Source organism: Calypte anna, chromosome 14 (assembly GCF_003957555.1).
Source record: "Calypte anna isolate BGI_N300 chromosome 14, bCalAnn1_v1.p, whole genome shotgun sequence".
NCBI lineage: Eukaryota > Metazoa > Chordata > Aves > Apodiformes > Trochilidae > Calypte > Calypte anna.
Window position 1 is genome coordinate 2,609,081 of NC_044260.1, and position 19,323 is coordinate 2,628,403.

The window sequence follows — 19,323 nt, forward strand, 5'->3', positions numbered from 1 at the left end:
TTGGGAATGGATGGGGCCGTGGCCAATCGCCACTGAGCTCCGGTCGGACCCGGGGCGGAAATTAACCAATGAGCGGCGGCGGGGGGCGGGCCGTAGGGGCGGTGGCGGCAGCGGCGGGCGGCCCAGGCGGGAGTGGTGCCCGGGCCCGGCCTCACCCACACCCCCCATGGCGGCCACTGCCCGAGACCCCCTCTGCGCCGCCGGCATCGATGAGGCGGACGAAGCGGTGCGGGGAACGTGCGAAGACGCCTCCGTCTGCAAACGGTACCGGAGCCTGACCTGGGAGCGGGGGGAAGCAGCGGGACGGCCCCTCCGGTGTCCGTCCCTCACCGGGCCGCGGGGCTGCTGGGAGCGACGGCGGGCAGGGAGGCGGCGGCCCCCGGGGAGCCGGGATGGAGGAGCGGGGGGGAACAGCCCTGTGTCTCTGCCGGTACCGGCCCGGTCCGTGTCCTTCGCCCCCGGCGTTACCCGGGCCCGAGCGGCTGCAGGGAGGGAGGGGGGAGGGCGAAGGTCCAGAGCTGCTTTGGGGAGAACAAACCTGAAACCAGAGGCTGAGCTCCCCGGGGAAGGGGGGGGTTGCTTGGGAGGGGTTTTGCACCTGCACTGACAGCCCCAGCTCTGCCCCGAATTTTCCTGGGCGTCAATCCCGGACTGGTTTGGGTTGGAGGAACCTTAAAGATCCTCTCATTCCAACCCCCCTGCCACGGGCAGGGACCCCTCCCACAGCCCAGGGGGCTCCAAGCCCCATCCAACCTTCAATAAACACTGCCAGGGATGGGGCAGCCACAGCTTCTGGGGGCACCCAGGGTCTCAGCACCCCAAAGAATTTCTTCCTAATGTCCAATCTTTAGGGTGCCAGTGTCTGGTTTGGCCTGGGTGGCAGCACGGGGTAGGGAGGCACTAGGAAGGAGGATGCCTTTGGTGTGCTGGGTGGGTGAAGTCCTTCTGGGGGCACCCTGGGGCTCAGCACCCTCACCCCAAAGAATTTCTTCCTCACATTCAACCTAAATTGCTCTCTTCTGCCCTTGTTACTCTACACGTTGCCAATTTTCCACTGAAGAGTTTGTCTATAAACCAGCACACGGTGCTGGCTGGAATGGCACTGTCTGGAGTGGGAATCGGTGATGTTCAGTAGCTCAGCAAACCCCACCAGCATCTGTGTCTTTTAGAATAAATCTTAGTGGCTTTCTCCCAGAGTCTCCTAATTTTTCCCCCCTCACTGGACAGGTTTGCTGTGAGTGTTGGCTACTGGAAGGACCCCTACATCCAGTATTTTGTGAGACAAGCCAAGGAGAGAAAAGCACCTGAAATCAACAGAGGCAAGTTACATGTGACAGCACAGATGTGTCCTTAACTGGTCTTGAAGAGCACCTGAAAAAACCTCCCTGTGTTCTGCTCAGTTTGAAGTGAAACTTGTCCAAAACATTTATTTACACAAGGAAATCTGTTTTATGGGTGCATCGGATTTTGTTAGTAATTAAAATAAAAAATTGCTCTTGGGTATCTCAGAAAGACTGTGTTGTTTCCCTGTTTTTAAAATAACCTCACAAAAAATCATAACGAGGGTTAAACATCGAGTGCCATATGGAAATTATTAACACCAATTTTTTTTTTTTCATTGCTGACAGGCTACTATGCTCGTGTTCATGGAGTCAGTTACCTGATTAAAGCTTTTCTGAAGAAGACAGAATGCAACTGTCAAATTGTTAACCTGGGTGCTGGCATGGACACCCTGTTCTGGAGATTAAAGGTAATGATAGCTGAGAGGGAAGACCAGGATCTCTGAGGGCTTCTCAGTGCTGCATTGAGGAGCACAGGGCTGAGGCTGCTCTTCCTCAGCTCTCAGCTTGCTCAGCAGGAGTTGAGGTACCTTGAAGCCTCAGAGGGGAGGGAGGGCTGCATTTTTTAGTGGTTTTTACCAAAAAGTTAGTGACACGCAGCTGACCTCTAGTGGACTTTCCAGGAGCAGAGCTTGGGCCCCAAAGCTGGCTGTCCTCTGCAAGTCTTAGGATTTTGCTTTATTACCCTCCAGTAAGACTGGAATAAGGTACCAAGGCAAATGATTGTACAGGCTCAATTTACACGTTTCTGAATTATTCATATAAATGTGACTTTTATATATATATATATAAATATACATATCTTCATTGATGATCTAGATGAGGGGATTGAGTCCATCATCAGCAAATTCGCAGACAACACTAAGATGGGGGGAAGTGTGGATCAGCTGGAAGGCAGGAGGGCTCTGCAGAGGGACCTGGACAGACTGGAGAGTTGGGCTGATTCCAATGGGATGAGGTTCAACACGGCCAAGTGCTGGGTCCTGCACTTTGGCCACAGCAACCCCATGGGGAGCTCCAGGCTGGGCACAGAGTGGCAGAAAGGGACCTGGGAGTCTGGATTGCCAGGAAGCTGAACAGGAGCCAGCAGTGTGCCCAGGTGGCCAAGAAGGCCAATGGCATCCTGGGCTGGCTCAGGAACAGCGTGGCCAGCAGGTCCAAGGAAGTGATTCTGCCCCTGTACTCAGCCCTGGTGAGGCCACAGCTTAGAGTCCTGTGTCCAGTTCTGGGCCCCCCAGTTCAGGAAGGATATCGAGGTCCTGGAGCAGGTCCAAAGGAGGGCAACCAGGCTGGTGAAGGGACTGGAGCACAGACCCTATGAGGAGAGGCTGAGAGAGCTGGGGCTGTTCAGCCTGGAGAAGAGGAGGCTCAGGGGAGACCTCATCACTCTCTACAACTCCCTGAAAGGAGGTTGTAACCGGGTGGGGGTTGGGCTCTTTTGCCAGACGACTTTCAACAAGACAAGAGGGCATGGTCTCAAGTTGTGCCAGGGGAAGTTTAGGTTAGATATTAGAAAGAATTTCTTTACGGAGAGAGTGATCAGACATTGGAATGGGCTGCCCAGGGAAGTAGTGGATTCTCTGTCCCTGGAGATATTTAAAAAGAGACTGGATGTGGCACTGAGTGCCATGGGCTGGGAACCACGGGGGGAGTGGATCAAGGGTTGGACTTGATGAGCTCTGAGGTCCCTTCCAACCCAGCCAATTCTATGATTCTGTGATTCTATGCCTTTTTGTATGGATATATGCAATTCACAAAATTTCAGATTATTTAGATGTTACAGGATAGTGCCATTCTGAGTGAACACACCCCTGAGTCATCTTGTCTTCTCATTAGGATTTACATTTGTAAATTTCCGGAAGAAAGCCTGAGGAGGCCAGGCACAAGTTTCTTGGTCACAGCTCCTCACATTTCACTCAGTGGGAAGGAAAAAAAAATACTTCTTGTTTGTGGGATGTGGGTCTTTTTTATTGAAAATATATGAAAAAAATATATGGAAAAATATATGAAAAAACTATTTTTAAATGAAAAAACTATTGTCAGTAGACATTTTTATTACCTATCTGTAACAGTGATTTTAAAGGCTAGAGTGAGGCCTGTAATTCCAGTACTTTCTCCTGGTCAGGAGCAGGTGGGACTTGGTTAACTGGGTGCCTCAGAGCTCTGCCTGCTGATTTTATCTCTTCAGAAATTCATGAGGTTGGCAAGCTGGAACCAGCAGTTCATATCCATCACAAAAGGATTGCTGCATAGGGAGAAACTCAGGGACAGCACCGAATGGAGAGGTTTCCTCCTCTCTGTAGCAGAGGAATGCTGATCCCTTTCTAGCTGGGCTGCCAGTTTGAGGACAGGTTGTGGAATGTGGTGGCCTCCTGTGCAAAATATCCCTGAGGCCTTTCTTAGAGAGATATACTGAAGGTGCTTGGTATATTTTGTCATAATTCCCAATTCCTGTGCTTTTCTATTTCCTGATGAAGTATTGCTGGAATGTCTCTCTCAGTGCTGTAGTGCCTAGAGTTGCTGTGTTACAAAGTGTTCAATCATTTCCCTGCTGCTTAGAGGAGATTTTCATCTCTCCCAACTGCTTTTGTTGTTTCTTTGGGTTTGTTTTTTTTTTTTAAGCTGGGGAATATTAAGTTATGCTACTGTTAGTAATGCCAGTGTAAACTGAAACAAAACTGTTTAAGACTTAAGGCTTCTTGTCATCTACATGTGAAACTTCCATGTCCCTAATTCTAGAGTTTGACTCCAATTTTCAGGATGAAAATCTTCTCCCTCGGAAATATTTTGAAGTGGATTTTCCAATGATAGTGGCAAGAAAAATACACAATATCAAGTAAGTGTGAGGCTTATGTTTAGCTGGGGGAAACTGAATGTAATTCATCAAAATTGTCATGAACTGCAAGCTACAATTATTTCATCTCTCTTCTGAGGAACTCCTCGTGCTCTAGGATTTAGAATGAAGGTTTCATTGTGCAGGGAAGTCATTCCTGTGCCTGCACAGCCACTGTCAGACTGCACAAGTTGATATGTGGAAGCTTTTAGGGAGGCAAGCAGCCTTTATTCTTAATTATGTCAAGTACAATGGGCTGGGGAAGCCTCTCAATGATTAGAGGTGATTTTCTTCTTATTGAAGGCAGCTGTAAATTCCCAGACTCCTGTGTTCAGCCAGAGGTGGGGTAGTGGTGCTGTGGGTGAGTGAAAACACACTTGAGGATCCCTGAAGAGAGTGTCAGGATTTCTCTTCAAGATTACCTCAAAACTTGAAAGGCATTGGGTATAAAACTCAGCTGCAGCCTATTAGCAAGTCTAGCTTGCAAACGTTTTCATTTCCAGTAGAGGGCAGAGATATTCTCTTGTGTGCTTTGACATACACATATATATGTTAAAAAAAATAGAATTCTAAGCACACTATTAAACAAGCTTAACTGCTCAGAGATGCTTCTTCCTTCTTCCCACAGATCAAAACCTCCCCTGTCAAAACCAATTATGGAATCCCATTCAGGGGACTCTCTTCTAATAGGTGAGTCATCTGAAAAATAAGTCAGCCATGTACTGCAGCACTTTTAAAACTTTTCTGATCACTTTGTTCTGCTATGTGGGCAGGCTTTTAATGTTTGAAATGCCGTTTGGACAGAGAATTGGGAGGAAAAAGAGGCTTTTTTCTTTTCTTACAGACTCCTGCCCGTTCATTCTGTGTCACATTAGAAATGCCTTCTCTTGAAGTGGTTTTGTTCTGCCAGAAGGTTGATGTGTTTTTCTTTTTTCTCATACATAGCTTAAGTTAGGGTTTTTTGTCACAGGAAATTAACTGATAGTCATGTCTACTGGATTAAAATATCTATTGAGTGTTTTCCTCTATCTTCTTTCTTCCAAAAAGTCTTCACATTAAGTGGACTCTTCCCAGAAGAAATGCAGCCTGAAAAGTCCTTTCTCAGGAGCCAGGGCCACTCTTTACATTTTGGAATTAAGAGGATCTTAGCTTCAGGTGGTGTGGTTGCAGTCTTGGCTTACAGCCTCTTGGTGTTGGTTATAATTTGAAAAATTGTTTTTGTGGAGAAAAACCTTGAGTTTGGATGAGTAATGTTTTCAGTGCCCAAAGAGTGAGTGTGTGCTGGTGCTGCTGACAGCTTGGGGCTTCACCCCAAGGCTCTGTTAGTGCTTTACCTTCGGTCAGGGCCCTGCCACAACCTGACTGACACTGAATTGATGCATCTTACATGTATTTTATTGCTGCACATCAGCAGGTGTTAATTTGCCAACCTTTTAGATGTCAATTTAATGGCAGAATTCTCTGTTGTTCATTTGGGTCTCAAAAGATGAGAGCCCAGAGCCCCATCTCAGAAAATGGGCTCCCAAGAACCCCAGTGTTTTAGCTCAGAGACCTTCCTGGAAGCACTGTTAAAAAGGGATGGATACAAGATCAGTCAGAAGGGTTTGATTGTATTTGTGGCATGGAACAGCTGTAGTTACATCTAGTGTAGCAAAATAACTGCAAAGTTATCAAGTTTCAGCCACATATTGTAATAAAAAGTTACTAATTAGCAAGTCCCAGCAGTCAGCAGCAGTCAGTGGATCCCTGTTTGCATTGGGGTGGCTCATTTCTCTAAAGCTCTTCCTCCTGTTCTTTCCCAGTGCTGGGGTTGAAGTTCCTGACAGTTGTTGCTGTAACCTGGCTGATGCAGGCTCTGGGATCTTTGGGATGTAACACCATGGGATTTGGAGGTGGTGGAATTCTGTTGCGGAAGCCCAGTTTCAACTGGCACCCAATAACTTGAGGTGTGTTTGAGTGCAATCAGTCCATGTGGGAACTCAGTCTGAGGACATCCTAAGGGTGCTGCTTCCTCTGGAAGTGCCACCAGAAGAGGCTGTGGACTAAGGAGACTGAGTCAGGAGAAGGGAGAATTCTTAGAGGTCTAAAGGAACTTGATTCTCAGCTACAAGCTGGAATATAGCATCTGATTTTAATACTTAATCCCTGGTGGCTGTGATTGAAATGGGCTCTGGGGGGAAATCCAGGGAACTACAAGCCAGGAGGACCAATGGATCTGCTGGACAAATTCTAACAGACAGGCATAGTGGAAAACAGGAGTAATAGAAAGTGTTGAGAGAGAGGCAGTGTGGCTTTTGTGAAAGTAAGTTATGCCTCACAAACCTGCTGGAGTTCTCTGGAGGAGTCAAGAGAGAGATTGGAAAGGGACATCTTAATTAATGCAGTGCTTCAGCTGAAATAGTGTCTTTTGATGATGTTGCTTACCAAAGTTTGCCAAAGAAGTTGTGGGGGAAGGAATGATTCTCCTCTGGATAAAGAGCTGGGGATGGAGGGTGGGCACATGGTTATTTCCATGATGGAGGGAGATGGAGATCTCTGCTCAGGGATATGTTGTTGTTCAACACTAAAAAGTGATTGGGAAAATAGAGTGATGAGTAAGTGGCAGCTTGTTGGCAAGTCCCAGCTCTTCAGAGAGTGGTAAAGAACTAGAAGAATTATGAGAAATTAGTGACTTGGTGACAAATTTAATGTGAATTGATATAAAGTGATGCACATGGGTGGAAAACATAGTCTGTGCCTCACATGTGAATGGTAGAGAGTAGGCTGCTGGCTGATCAGTGCTGCCTGTGGGCAAGATCAGGGGATTATAAAAAATAGATACATAAAAACATTGGCTCAGTAATGCTCAAAAAATCAGAATGGAATTTAAGGATCCTTAGAAAAATAAAGATAGAAAGCAACAGAGATGCCAGTATGAGTAGTATGTGTTTGCCCTCTGTTTTGTCGTTTCCCCAGGTAGCTGCTGTGGGCACAGTGAGGCAGGAGAGCTCCTGGGGGGACCTTTGGTCTGACCTGACACAGCTGTCAGACTAATGAGAGGCATAGGGGATGTAGTGGGGCATAATGAAACAGCATTTCCAGGTAGGGAAATGTTCCCATTTCTGTGCTTTTGGGGTGGAGTTATGGGTCAAGTTTTAAAATCTTAGGGAGGGAGGTTGTCCCCTCCTGTCCCTCCATCCCCCAGATCAGCTCCACACTGCTGTCTCATGAACACCAGGAGGAACACCAGGAGCTTTGGAGTTTGATTTTTGAGTTGTAATATCAACTGACATGACTCTTGTTCTTTTACTGCTCTTCTCACACAGTTTTCATTTCATGAAGCTGGTGCTGGTAGACAACTTGATCCGCTTCAGGGCAACAACATCTGCTTTCTCCTTGCCCTTTAGACACAGCAGTGACAGCACAGCTTGCAGTCCAAGTGTAGGTATTTGAATGCAGCAGGGTGACACTTGTCAAGGAACAGCTTTGTCATTTCCTATGGAATGCTGGTGTCCAGGGGAAGGCATTGAATTTGAGCAGGAATTTCACATGGCAACCTCAGGCTAAATTGTTTGCAGACTTCAGGGACACTTACCTGGTTTGCAGTGCAGTTGGGGAGCTGGCACTCCAACTTTGCTACCTTGCAATTCCACATTTACACCTCAGGGTACTGTTGCCTTTCAGTGTCACTCATACATTTTCTGTCCCTGTCTGGTCCAGTTTGGGGAGTTGATTGGTTTAACTTCCTTTTCCCTACACTTCCAAACTTCCTGGTGAACCCAGCACAAGCATCAGGGGTGGTGCTGTCCTGGTGACTTGCTTGCCTTGCCTTGGGGATGATTCTGCACTTGCAAGACAAACTAAATGTTATGCGCCCAGGCTGGGGGAGTCTGTGTTGAGGAGATGGGATAGAGTGTTAGGGGGTGTTTTATTTCTCTCCTTCCCTCTCCACTCCTTTGTATTTTTCAAGTGAAATATGAATCTTGTATTTCTCTGTGGGAGAGTGAGAAAGGAAAAAAAAAAAAAAAGAAGAGGGCTTTTTAACACCAAAAAAGTGGATTTGTTTAAAAGCAACTTGCTCATAAGAAGAAATCAATGAAGTCCATGTGACTGTGCTGCCAAGCTCCAGCTTGCTCTTTCAGCTGCTCTGTAGATAGGCAGGTTTTGTAAAATACATTTGCAGCAACCCTCTCAGTCAGGGTGGCAGCACATTTGCAAATTTTCATACTTAAAGAGCAAAACTCTGCAATAAAGTAGAAATTGGTGCCAAACCATGAAATAGGAGCACATTATTTTCTGGGGTGTTTATAGCCATCCTTTGACTTTTAGCCTCCAGGCTGTGAACAGTGGCAATTCCAGCTGCATCACCTTGCAGTAAATGTCTGCCATCTAAATGATGAAGCAATTGTCAGGTCTGATTTTAAAATCTTGAAGTTGTTTGCCTAGTTAAGTACAATCTCTTCATTCCTTTGACTTTATATGTAAGTCTATAAATATGTATGTATAGGCCAAAGGTGGAAGCTAGTAGGGAAAAGAAGGACATTTGGAAGAGGCTTAGCTTGAACTCTTTCCTCTTGCTTTTTTCCCTTTTGCCTCTCCATTTGCATTTTAATATTTACTGCTGTAAATTTCATGGTTTTCCCTAAGATTTTGCTCTAGATAAAATCATTGGTCATAAATACTGAAATGTGTAAATTATGGAGGTATTTAATGAGGTGCCCTCGGATATGCTCAGAATGTACAATTTTTAGCAATTGTATCAGCTTTGTGTACAATGTGTGTGCAGCTCTGCCTCAGCACTATCTGTGCTGTGTTTGCCAACAACCATCAATGGAGAGTCGAGGGAAGCTGGCAGGAAAATGTGTGGAGGAACAAGTACATTCTGTTGGGATGGACCAAAGAAGGAGAACCAGGCAGCCCGGAAACTGGGAATGGAGAAGTGATTGCATTTGGAGTAAAAGGCTTTTGAAGAGAGGAAGACAATCCAGTCTTTATCAGTTTTCTTGGCCTTTTTCTGCTGCAAGGAGCCCTGGATTAAGGCAATAAGTATACTTGGCTTTAAGGCTTAAAGTGTATTTCCACTGAGTCACATTACCCTTAAGGAAACCTCTTGTAGCTTGGGGGTTATTCTTGTTTTTTTTATTCAGTAATTCTCTTCAAATAACCAGGCTCTGCCTAGAGCAGAAGTATAGATTTCTGCATAACAAATTCTGTGGGGTTTGTTCACACATAACACTGACTTACTCAGACAATTTGGAGTGCTGACATCTGAGCCATTTTGAAGGCCAGTGTTCTAACCTGAAGCTTGAGAAGTTTTGCTCTTTTCCTTTCCTTCAGTGATAAAAATGCTTGAGTCAACATGGTGTGAGCAAGAGACATTTACTTCCACCTCTGAAGTGTTTGTTTTACTTCTGTTACTGGATCACTTAAAAGTTTTTCTAGTTTATTTCTGGTTATAATTAACATCCCAGTCTGTCCAAGCCAATGAAGCTGGACAAGAAGATTGCATTAATTGCAGCTAATTGTGGTAACTGACGCCTGTTGTGTTGGATCTCTGGACAGCAAACCAGTCTCTATATAAAGGCTTTCCTGTGTGTGGTGGGGTTTTTTGTGTGGCTTTTTTTGATGCCATTATCATGGCCTTGATATAATAACTTAAATAGAAGGATGTGGGAAGTAGTAAAGCTATTACAGAACAAGCACATGGAAAAAAGTCTTGACTCAAAATGTTGAATCATTCGCAGCACAACTTTTTCTTTTTTTCCCTGCAACTCTCTGCATGAACTCTTCTGGTTTCTGTATCTGGTCAGAAATGTTGCTGGAAGCACTGCTTAATTCTTAATTTAATAAATTCCTTTTTTTTTTTTTTTTTTCCCCTGCAATGGAAAGCCCTTTTCATCCTGTCTCTTCAGCCCCTTGGCTTCTCTTTCTCTCTTCACTGCACCCTTGACACCTGCCCCCACATCCCAGCTCAGGAGATGTGTCTGTGCAGCAGGATCCCAAACAGAGCTGCAGACAGATATTAATTGGCCATTACAAGACCACTGTAAACTCTCACTCTGGGGTTTTTTTTTCCACTGTTTAACTTATTTATATGACCACTTGCTCTGTCACACTCCTACGGGCAGGGGAAGATTCTGTGCTGTTCTCTGTCCTAATGCCTCCAGTAAAGCTAAAGCAGGACAGAGCCATCTGAGAGGTTCCCACAGAACTTTGTCTTTAAATGGGTTTGGTGCTGCACGTGTGACGTGCTTTCTGTGGGAAGGGGGCTCATCTTGGTGAATTAATTGCAACTGGCTGTCAGAATTACTGATGGAGAGGTGCATTGGTGCTGCAAATTGTCTTTTGCCTTCAGTATCAGTCCCTCCTTCATGGTGGGAGCTTTTACAGGAGCTTGCTGGTTGTTGTGTCCCAGGGTGAATGTTTGTGTATCAGAACACTTTTGAGAATGTGTTTCTGTGCTTAAATGCCACTGCTAGATCATACAAAAGGCTGAACAGCAACTTTTTTTGCCCTCCAATCTGTTTCTGACACCCATATATATGTCTCATATATATGCATTGTTAATTTATGTAGCTGTCTTGCTAGTATTTGGAACTTTGTTACTCTTAAGCCAGTTATTCAGAAATTGATGTATTTTGTTTTTCAGTGAAGCTCCTTCTGTGCATGTCTTGGGTCATTCAAAAAGACTCCACAAACAAAAGAAAAAAACCCTGGCTTTAATCTTTGCATTTTTCTTCTCTCTGCATTCCCTGAGACCATGGTAATGGATGGGATAAGCTGTCTGCATGAGAGTGGCTGCAGAGTGAGGGATTGTTGCAGAGGCTTGTTGCAGAGCCTGATGCTGAGAGATCACCATCTGCAAAGCACAGCAGCCAGGGAGGAGGGAGATGAATGTTTTAAAAAGAAGAGTTTGCTGCTAGTTGTTAGGCATAACAGATCAAACTTTGACTTCAGATTCACATGTTCCTGGGGGGATCTTTTTAATTTCTGTTGTCAGCACTCCTCTCATTTGTAACTCTGGGTCTCCTGAACTTGCAGATTCCCACAGCCTGGACTCCAGTCGCTATTCCATAGTAGGAGCAGATCTCCGTTTCTCATCAGACCTGGAAGAAAAGCTAAAGAAACATAACTTGGACATACAGTAAGATTATTTTTTTCTTATTTTTTTTGACGAGGGCTTGTGGAAGCAAAGTCAGGCTTGGGCATACAGCATCTGCATCCAGTGCTCATTATCCTATTTCCATGGTTACCTTTTCCTGAGCCCTCTGAGCAGAAGAAATTGTTCAGACACCTCCTGCAGCCTCTCTGAGCCCAGCAGGCTGGCAGTGCCACCACTGCTGGCTGCTTCCAAGGCTGCAGCAAGGTTACTCCTTGCATAGGCTCCTCTGCAAACTGCCTTTCCACCCTTCCTGAGAAGATCAAACATTACAGAACTATTTGCTTCTTGTTCTTAAAACGCCGTGGGGAATGAAGTCTGGCTTTCTGGGAGGGTGTTTCTGGTGGTTGGTTCCCTTCGGGTTGTTTGAGCCTTTTGCAGAGTTGCAGCTCTTGTTGCTGGGCAGGCAGCTGAAATTACTTCTCCTTTCCCCCCTCGTCCCTTGCCCTAGAGGGGATGAGTTCCCACAGCAGCCATTTTCTGCCTCAGAGCTCATGGGTTTTCTTTCTCTACTTTGTGATTTAACTCTTTCAGAGGTTTCTGAAACAGTTACCCCTTTTACATTTGCTTTCAATTTAGTTACTAGAATCCTAAGTGATTCAAAGGAAATATCTAAACTAGAGATGTACCAAAATGTTATAAACTGCCTTTTTTAAGAGTAGTTTCATTTGCATTTGGTTTTACTGCTGTCTGATGGGCAGTGCCTATATCAGTAGACATCTTCCTCTCCTCTTGTCATGGCTGTATGAATCAAGGTATCTAGGAGCCTAGCTGCTAAAATTAAGAATAATTCTATCAATTTATTGCAGAGTTTTATCTCAGTAATTATTTTCTATTGCCTCCACTTAAACCCCACAGCCCCTTTGGCAAAGTTATTGCCGTGGAATCCTTTAAGAACTCAGCTGGGGAAGCTAATATCTGGGATTTTATTGTTCAAGCATTAGGCTTCTGGAGGGGGCAGGATTTAAGTTTTTGAGTGGATGATGGACATACCTTTCAAATCCAAACTATATAAATAGAGGCTATCTGGCTGGGTGGGAGAGAGCAGATGGGTAAGCAGAATGCATCAAATTGCCATTTAAATCTTTACACTTCCATCTCCTGCAATCTTGCCTTGCTTGCCTACATTGCTGTGCCTCGTGGACTTTCTCCTACTTCTGGTGACTTTTCTTTTTCCTGTTCATTCTAGCAATTAAAAGAAAGCTCCATAATTCTAAGGAAAATGACTCGTGTAGATTTCTATTTTGGGGTTTTTTTTGGGGGGGTGGAGGGGGAAGAGGCAACATTGCATTTTATTAGATGACAATATGTGAAGCTTGTTTTGCAGATACCGAACAAATTTGCCTAATTAAAATTCTTCTTAGAACTTTTCTTAAAGAGGAAACTTTCTTTTTTTTCAGTTTACATTTTATTCCTAATGTTCCTGATCTCTGGATTGGGTGTGTAGGGTGCAACGCTTCTGCTCAATGGATTTTAGGATGCACTTCATGCTATCACAGCCTTGCTGTTCATAGTGTGGGTGGTCAGGAGAGATGTTTCCCAGCACCTCTGAGTTGCAGTCCCCTGCTGACTGCCAGAAACCCCCAGTTCTAGACAACTGGATCCAGTGATTTCATCCATAAATGCCCAGTTCATAAGGAGGGTGGCTCTTCAGGGATTTGGGGTGTGTTAAATTATTTGCTCACTAATAATTCTTGATAGATTTTTTTTTCCCCTTGTCTTTTTTCTAGAAACAGATCTCTTTTATTCTTTTATTTTCAAGTTTGCCAACAGTTCTGGTGGCAGAGTGTGTGCTGGTTTACATGACACCACAGCAATCTGCAGATCTCCTCCAGTGGGCGGCCAGCGCTTTTCCGGTGGCGATGTTTATAAATTATGAGCAGGTAAAACAAGAATGGCACTTTCAGACCTGCATTGTTGTTGTAAAAATTGCTCTCAGAAGTGGGAGTTCTGCCTGTAAAATACGAGTGGGCCATGTCCCTTTGTGTAGACAGCAGTCCCTGCTGAATTTCTTTAGTCATGAGTTTCATTCTGCAGATCCGTTTGCTCTCTGTGAAGAACACAGAGCTGTTCTGAAAGGCAACTGCTGGACTACACTGAGCCAAAGAACTGAGGCTTAATCCCCATGTGGAGAAAACCATAGAATATCGGTTTAGATGAGACAGAGGGAAAAAGAAATTATGCTGAATGCTTGGTATGAGTGTATAGCATTACATAATTACCTCTCTGTGTTCTTTGACAAATTGGAGCAAAAATCACATCAGCGTGAACTCGGCTTCTCTGGATGGAAGGGAAATGCTGCCTCGGGGGAACTGGGTGGCTCCAGGAATAAGTAAAGGAATCTTCCAAGCTGCAAACCACTGCTGGAGAGCTGAACCCAGTTGCTGACAGCCTGAAGCAGTCAGTTTGCAGTGGCCAGTGCAGAGTCCCTGCAGAGGCAGCAGCATTGCCACCATTAAGCAGGTGGCACCATTAACCCAGCTTTTCAACCTGAGGTAGCTGAGGAGTTTGTGGCAGTGGGGAATGAGACCTGGTGTATGTGTGAAACTTTACTGTGATGTTATCCTGTACATGTCACAACAGACAGTGCAAGAGTTTAACCAAGTTACTGCTTTTCACTGCATTACATTCTTTTCGGAAGGGGGAACACTTTTGTCTCCTTCTCTACCTGAGGTGAATATGATGGATCGGTTTGGACAGATCATGATTGAGAACCTGCAGAGAAGACAGTGTAACCTGGCTGGAGTGGAAGTCTGCAGATCCTTAGACTCTCAGGTAAAAGGAGCACAGAGCTCTGGGTGTGTTCGATATGAAATGTTAATTAAATCTGTCTGCAAGTTCTGCCCCTCTGTGTGTGCACTGTGAGGCTCAGAGCAGTGACCAGAGCAGGTCTGGGGTGGGCAGCTGGAGTGGTTCCCTGGTATCACTGCCATGGTTGCACTTAGTTTCAGGAGTAGAAAAACTGCAGGTCAGAGCACAGCTCCATCCACCCCACTGTCCTCACTGCACAGAGCTCAGCAGCAGATGCTCAGGAAAGAGTAAAAAAGCTCTCGAAAGAACAGCTTAAGCAGGGGGCCTACAAAATCCTTAGAGGGGAAAACTTTGCTGGTATTTTTCCTCAAGGCCTCTGAAAACTGTGCTGTTTGTTTTACAGAGGGAACGATTGCTGCTGAATGGCTGGGAAACTGCACATGCCATTGACATGATGAAAGTGTACAGCTCTTTGCCCCAGGATGATGTCAAAAGGTATTACTGATAGGTTTCTTCTGGCCAAAAGTCATCCTCAGAAGCCATTTCCAAGGCAGTTCATGTCAATAAGTAGTGTGGGATCCCCCAGCATGACAGAGGGGAGGCTGCTTGCAGGTACTGGCCAGGCAGAATGTGTCTGAGCCTGAAGCTCTGCAGAGCCATAAGGATAATGCCTGGAGCAACACTGGTGATCAAGAGGGTTATTGCTGCCAGGAGTAGGCTCATGACAGAAATATGCAGATAAAAGATGCATAAATGCTGTGTGGAGTTTTTACAGTACCTAAGAGGTTTCTTGTGAACATCCAGCCTCCACCACGCAAGATGGGTGGAGCAGGGTCCTAAAATACCCTCTGAACAGACACACTTTTCCTGTCCCCAAGGGAGATGACATCCAGCTCTTTGCTCCTCTCTTGGAGGCCTCAGTAAGATTACTTACCCACTTGCTTTTTCACTACAAGCAGGTGGAAAATGGGCAGTCCTGTTCTTCCCTCCCTTCTGCCTTGGCAGTGTGTTGAGGTGATGAGCCCAGCTGGAGCAGTAATTTGGTGCTCTGAGCTGTTGTAGGGTGAGAGAGGAGAGGTGTGCCCAGCAGGGTGCTGTGGCTGTCCCTCAGCACAGGGATCCATCTCCCATTCCTCTCATTCCATGAGCCAGAGGGCTGGGGCTGCAGACAGAGCTGAGCACACAGGGGGTGTAACACAGTGGCTGTTATAAGGCAATAATCTGCATGGATATTATTAAATTTCTTTCATTGAAGTACAGCTAAAAAGGAAGAAAGTGTTTTTAATGAGTAACTTCTTAGGTATATAATATGAAGTGTGAGTTGCTGTGAGTCATTCTTTAACTATAGTTTGAATTAGCTGAACAAGTTACCTCGGTCAAAATAACTGTTCACATATGGGGATTTCTCAAGCCATGAAACTGAACAGGTGAGACTGCAAATCATAGGTTGTTGAAATAGGAATGATGACTGAGTGATTGTGCCATATGGCACTTGTGGAGAGACAGAGCTTGTACTTTTTTTGTTGCATTTTCTGCTACCCCAGATCTGTTTGACTCCTTCCTTTTGTTCCAAATGCCAAGAAATAGGTTATGTAAACTCTGTCCTTCAGTTTTAATGAGGCAAAGGATGCTTTCTATTTATAAAAATCTCTGCAAAAGTGTTCTTCTGCAGCCCTTGCACATCTGTGAGTGTATTTAGGAACTTTTGCCCCTCAGCCTCTGTTGATCCTCAGTATCAGCCCTTCCAAATGTTTAGTGTGGAAAATAAACACTCTGCTATTCAAGTAATGCAGAGTGAGAGAGCAGAATGTGCCAGGTTAGACTTTTTAAGACAAGCACAGCTTGGGAATTTGGTGGAAGACATTCAGAGATCTCACTGTAAGAATCCTAGGTAGGAACCATTTTAGGAAAAAAGTCCTCGGATCTTATATGTACCATTTGGTTTGTGCTTCATCATGAGCTCATGTGGGAGAGTTGTTAGAGCTGCACTGGTGTACCCATCACTCTTCCAAGGCATCATGTGGACTTGTTGTGATTGTCTGGAGAAAACACAATCTTCAACTGTTCCCTGTGATCCTTTGATGAAGAGAAATCTTCCATTAGGCTGTACTGGTGTGTCTGCTTCAGTCCAGCAAGACCAGACACATATAGTAAATTGGTTAGAAGAGAAATGTTGGTATTTGTGAGAAGTTACACAGATCAGTGCTGGAACATGAAAGTCCAGTGATGAGAAGTTGAAAACATCTTGTGGATCACTTGTTTCATATAATGACAACAAAGGCTGGGAGTGCTGGTGGTGTCTTCTTTGTGGACAAATACCTGTACTAATTTACTTGAAAAGTAATTGCCCTGCTGGCCAGAGTTTTCACTCCTAGGCCTGAAGAAGAGGTTATTAAAAACTGTACTGAGACACCAGCTTGAATGACAATTTTCCTTTTATTTCCACAGAATAGAAGGACTTGAATTCCTAGATGAAAAGGAGCTGTTTGAACAACTAATGCAGCACTACTGCATCTGCTGGGCTTCAAAGGACAGCAGTAACCTGGGTAATGTTCCCCAATATTTAGGAGGTGACCCCTCACATTGAAATCCTGTCTGGCAGACTGGGATTGTACACAGCAGATAATGATGGAAGTATCCTGGAGCAGGAATGGGGTCTGCTTCTCTGTCATTGTTGGGGCTGTGAACACCTCCCAGGTGGTTGTTTCTCCACAGCCTTTTGAGGGTTTCTATAGGCACCTGAATCACCCAACATGACCCCTGACCAGTGCAGAGGAATTGGAATTTTTACCCTGGAAGATAACCGTATGGGTTACTTTAAATAACTCCCTGCTTTATACTATCTGCTAATTGAAAGGTTTACAAATCCTATGCATGTAAAGTGCCATATGGGCACATGGTATATGAAATCACAGTGTCCTGACAACATAAAAATAAATTTGTATTACTTAACCCAGTCTTCTTCTGCACTGTCCCAATTTACATCCATCTGAGACTTTAAGTTTTCCACCCTACTTTCTCCTGGGGGAAAAAAAATTCCCTCTCAAGCTAACTCTTTAAAATGTTACTTTTTGTTCTTGAAGTTCTCGCTCCTAGAGTGGAATTTATTTGAAACAGAGAGACTTGATTTATGCTTTCTGTAACATTATGCATGTTGCTGCTATAGAAGAAATAATAAAGTTGAAAGAATTTTTGGAGGGTTGAAGGATGGATGTCCACAGCCATCATTTGTCCAAATTAAAAAGACAGCTCTGTTGCTGACAAAGTTCATCTCTACTTTTGCCTGAAATTTCAGGGACTTCAGTCTTTCTAGAAAACTTCCCTGGCTGCCAGTTTATACCTTTTTTTCTTTCTTTTCCATTTCCTGCCCTTCCCTTGCTCCTGACAAAGCAGTATTCAGGAATAAATTTTACTTGCTCTTCCTTAGCAAATGGGAATTGATGGAATCTCTGCTGAAGTTGTGCATATATCTGAGCCTGCCTGAACAGCAAAGCATCTGGTACAGCTGATGGAGCTGGATCTCCCATACCCCGTTGCTGCTGCTCTAACAGAAATGCTCACCTGGGGTCTTCTGACCTGAATTTTATGACTTCTGCAGTTTCAGGCTGCAGAAATGCACATTTTTCATTTGATTTCTTGTGCCTAAAAAGTGATGACTATTAGACAGAGCTTATTTCTAGAGGAGCTAAGGCCAAAGCCTTCACCTATTTATAGTACCTGGGATTCCTGGGATCTCCAGCACTATTCTTTGCTGTGATTAGAGAAGTATTTAGGACAGTTTTGGGTACTGAGGTGAAAGAAGGCAGCATATGGTATAAATCAAAGAAGTTAATCACGTGGTTAATGCATGGATATGCCTTAATCTAAAGCAATTTTTTCTTTATCCAGAGTGACTTTTATGCCTTTGTTAGTGGTACTTTTCCCAGCTTTCTCTTTTTAAATTCATGGGCAGACCTTTAGTTCACCAGCAGCTTCTGTGTTGTTCCTTCTGCCATTAATAACTTCAGTACTCCTTCAGCTTGGCTTATTCAAATCAGTTGCTGCATCACAATCAAAAAAGGGTTTAGAAAGTACAGATCAACCTGTTTCCTAGATTCTTTTCCTCCCACTAAACCCTTTACATTTGAATTTTAAAAAAACAAAACAACCAAAACCCAGAAAGAGGAATACCAAACCCTCCCTCTCCCTGTGTCTGACTGCCCTGAGAGTAGCGAAGCCCAGGAGTGGAAGAATAACCACTTCTTTCTCCCCCCACCCCCTGTCTTTTCAAATAGGTCTTGCAAACATCACGTTCTAGTGTCCCTGCTGGAGGGAAGCCACGGGCCCTGCAGCCATAGGGGCTGCCTTGCATGGGTGACAAGACACAGGAAGGATGGGACTTGGCCTCTGCCACCTTCAGCGGCGTGAGCGGCAGCACTGCAGGAGGCAGGGGAGCTGCTGCTTCCTTGGTCCTCTCTGGTGGCCTCTGTCCTCTCTGATGGCCTCTTGGCTCCTGGTAATTTTAACAAATCCTTTTAGCCCCTTGTGAGCAATTGTTACAGGACCAGACTCACCTCCCACTCCCGGAGATAGCTCGTGACGGGCGTTCCTGAGATGTTGGTAATTCCTGATTAAAAGCTTCCCTTCCTTAGTTTGAAACTGGAAGTAAGGTGTTCTTGGAGTGTGTGGTTTTCCCTCTTTTGTCTTTCTGTGGATGTGTAAAATGTGCTTGTGACAGGAAGCTGGAAGGACAGTGGTGGGGAGCTGCATTATTGGCTGTCTCTGCACTGTGCACAGCTGATCATGGGGGTTAACTGCTTTAATTTTCATTCTGGGCAGGTTCAGGTTTTATCAGGTGTCACCATGGTGGCTTTCTCCAGCCTTTACTGTTGCTACAAGGCTGACAGAACTCGCTATGTTCTTGTAGGAAGAAGGAGGGCCATGATTATTTTGTTCAGTGATGTACAAGAAACTGGATGATGCTAAAGTAGACTTTATTTAACTGGGAAGGGCTTAGCTTGGCAGCTTAGCACTGGGATGTTGAAGGTAAGAGAGAAATCAGTCTAAATTTGCACTGCTGCTGGTAATATCTTGACACCAGTTTCTCATTCTTCTTTCTTCCCCCTCAAAAGAAACAAGATCCCAACAGCAACAAAAGACCTTGCCCTGTTGTTTGAAATTGAACTTTGCAACCTTCCTATGAGAAAAATAATAAATGTTTAGTATTTATAGTTTGCCTAGTGTCTTACTCATTAGGAACTGCCTCTCTGCTTTAGTGACTG

At 44.7% G+C, this 19,323-nt stretch overlaps 1 protein-coding gene across 1 annotated transcript; it reads left to right on the forward strand.

Annotated features, from left to right (window-relative positions):
• Positions 1-87: 87 nt before the first annotated feature.
• On the forward strand, positions 88-18,724 carry LCMT1 (leucine carboxyl methyltransferase 1). The gene is made up of 11 exons (XM_030460206.1): positions 88-264; positions 1,228-1,319; positions 1,629-1,750; positions 4,100-4,176; positions 4,802-4,863; positions 11,194-11,296; positions 13,074-13,194; positions 13,985-14,086; positions 14,466-14,557; positions 16,511-16,608; positions 18,337-18,724. Exons 1-11 carry the CDS (start codon positions 167-169, stop codon positions 18,357-18,359), a joined length of 990 nt encoding a protein of 329 aa, XP_030316066.1. The 5' UTR covers positions 88-166; the 3' UTR covers positions 18,360-18,724.
• Positions 18,725-19,323: the final 599 nt, after the last annotated feature.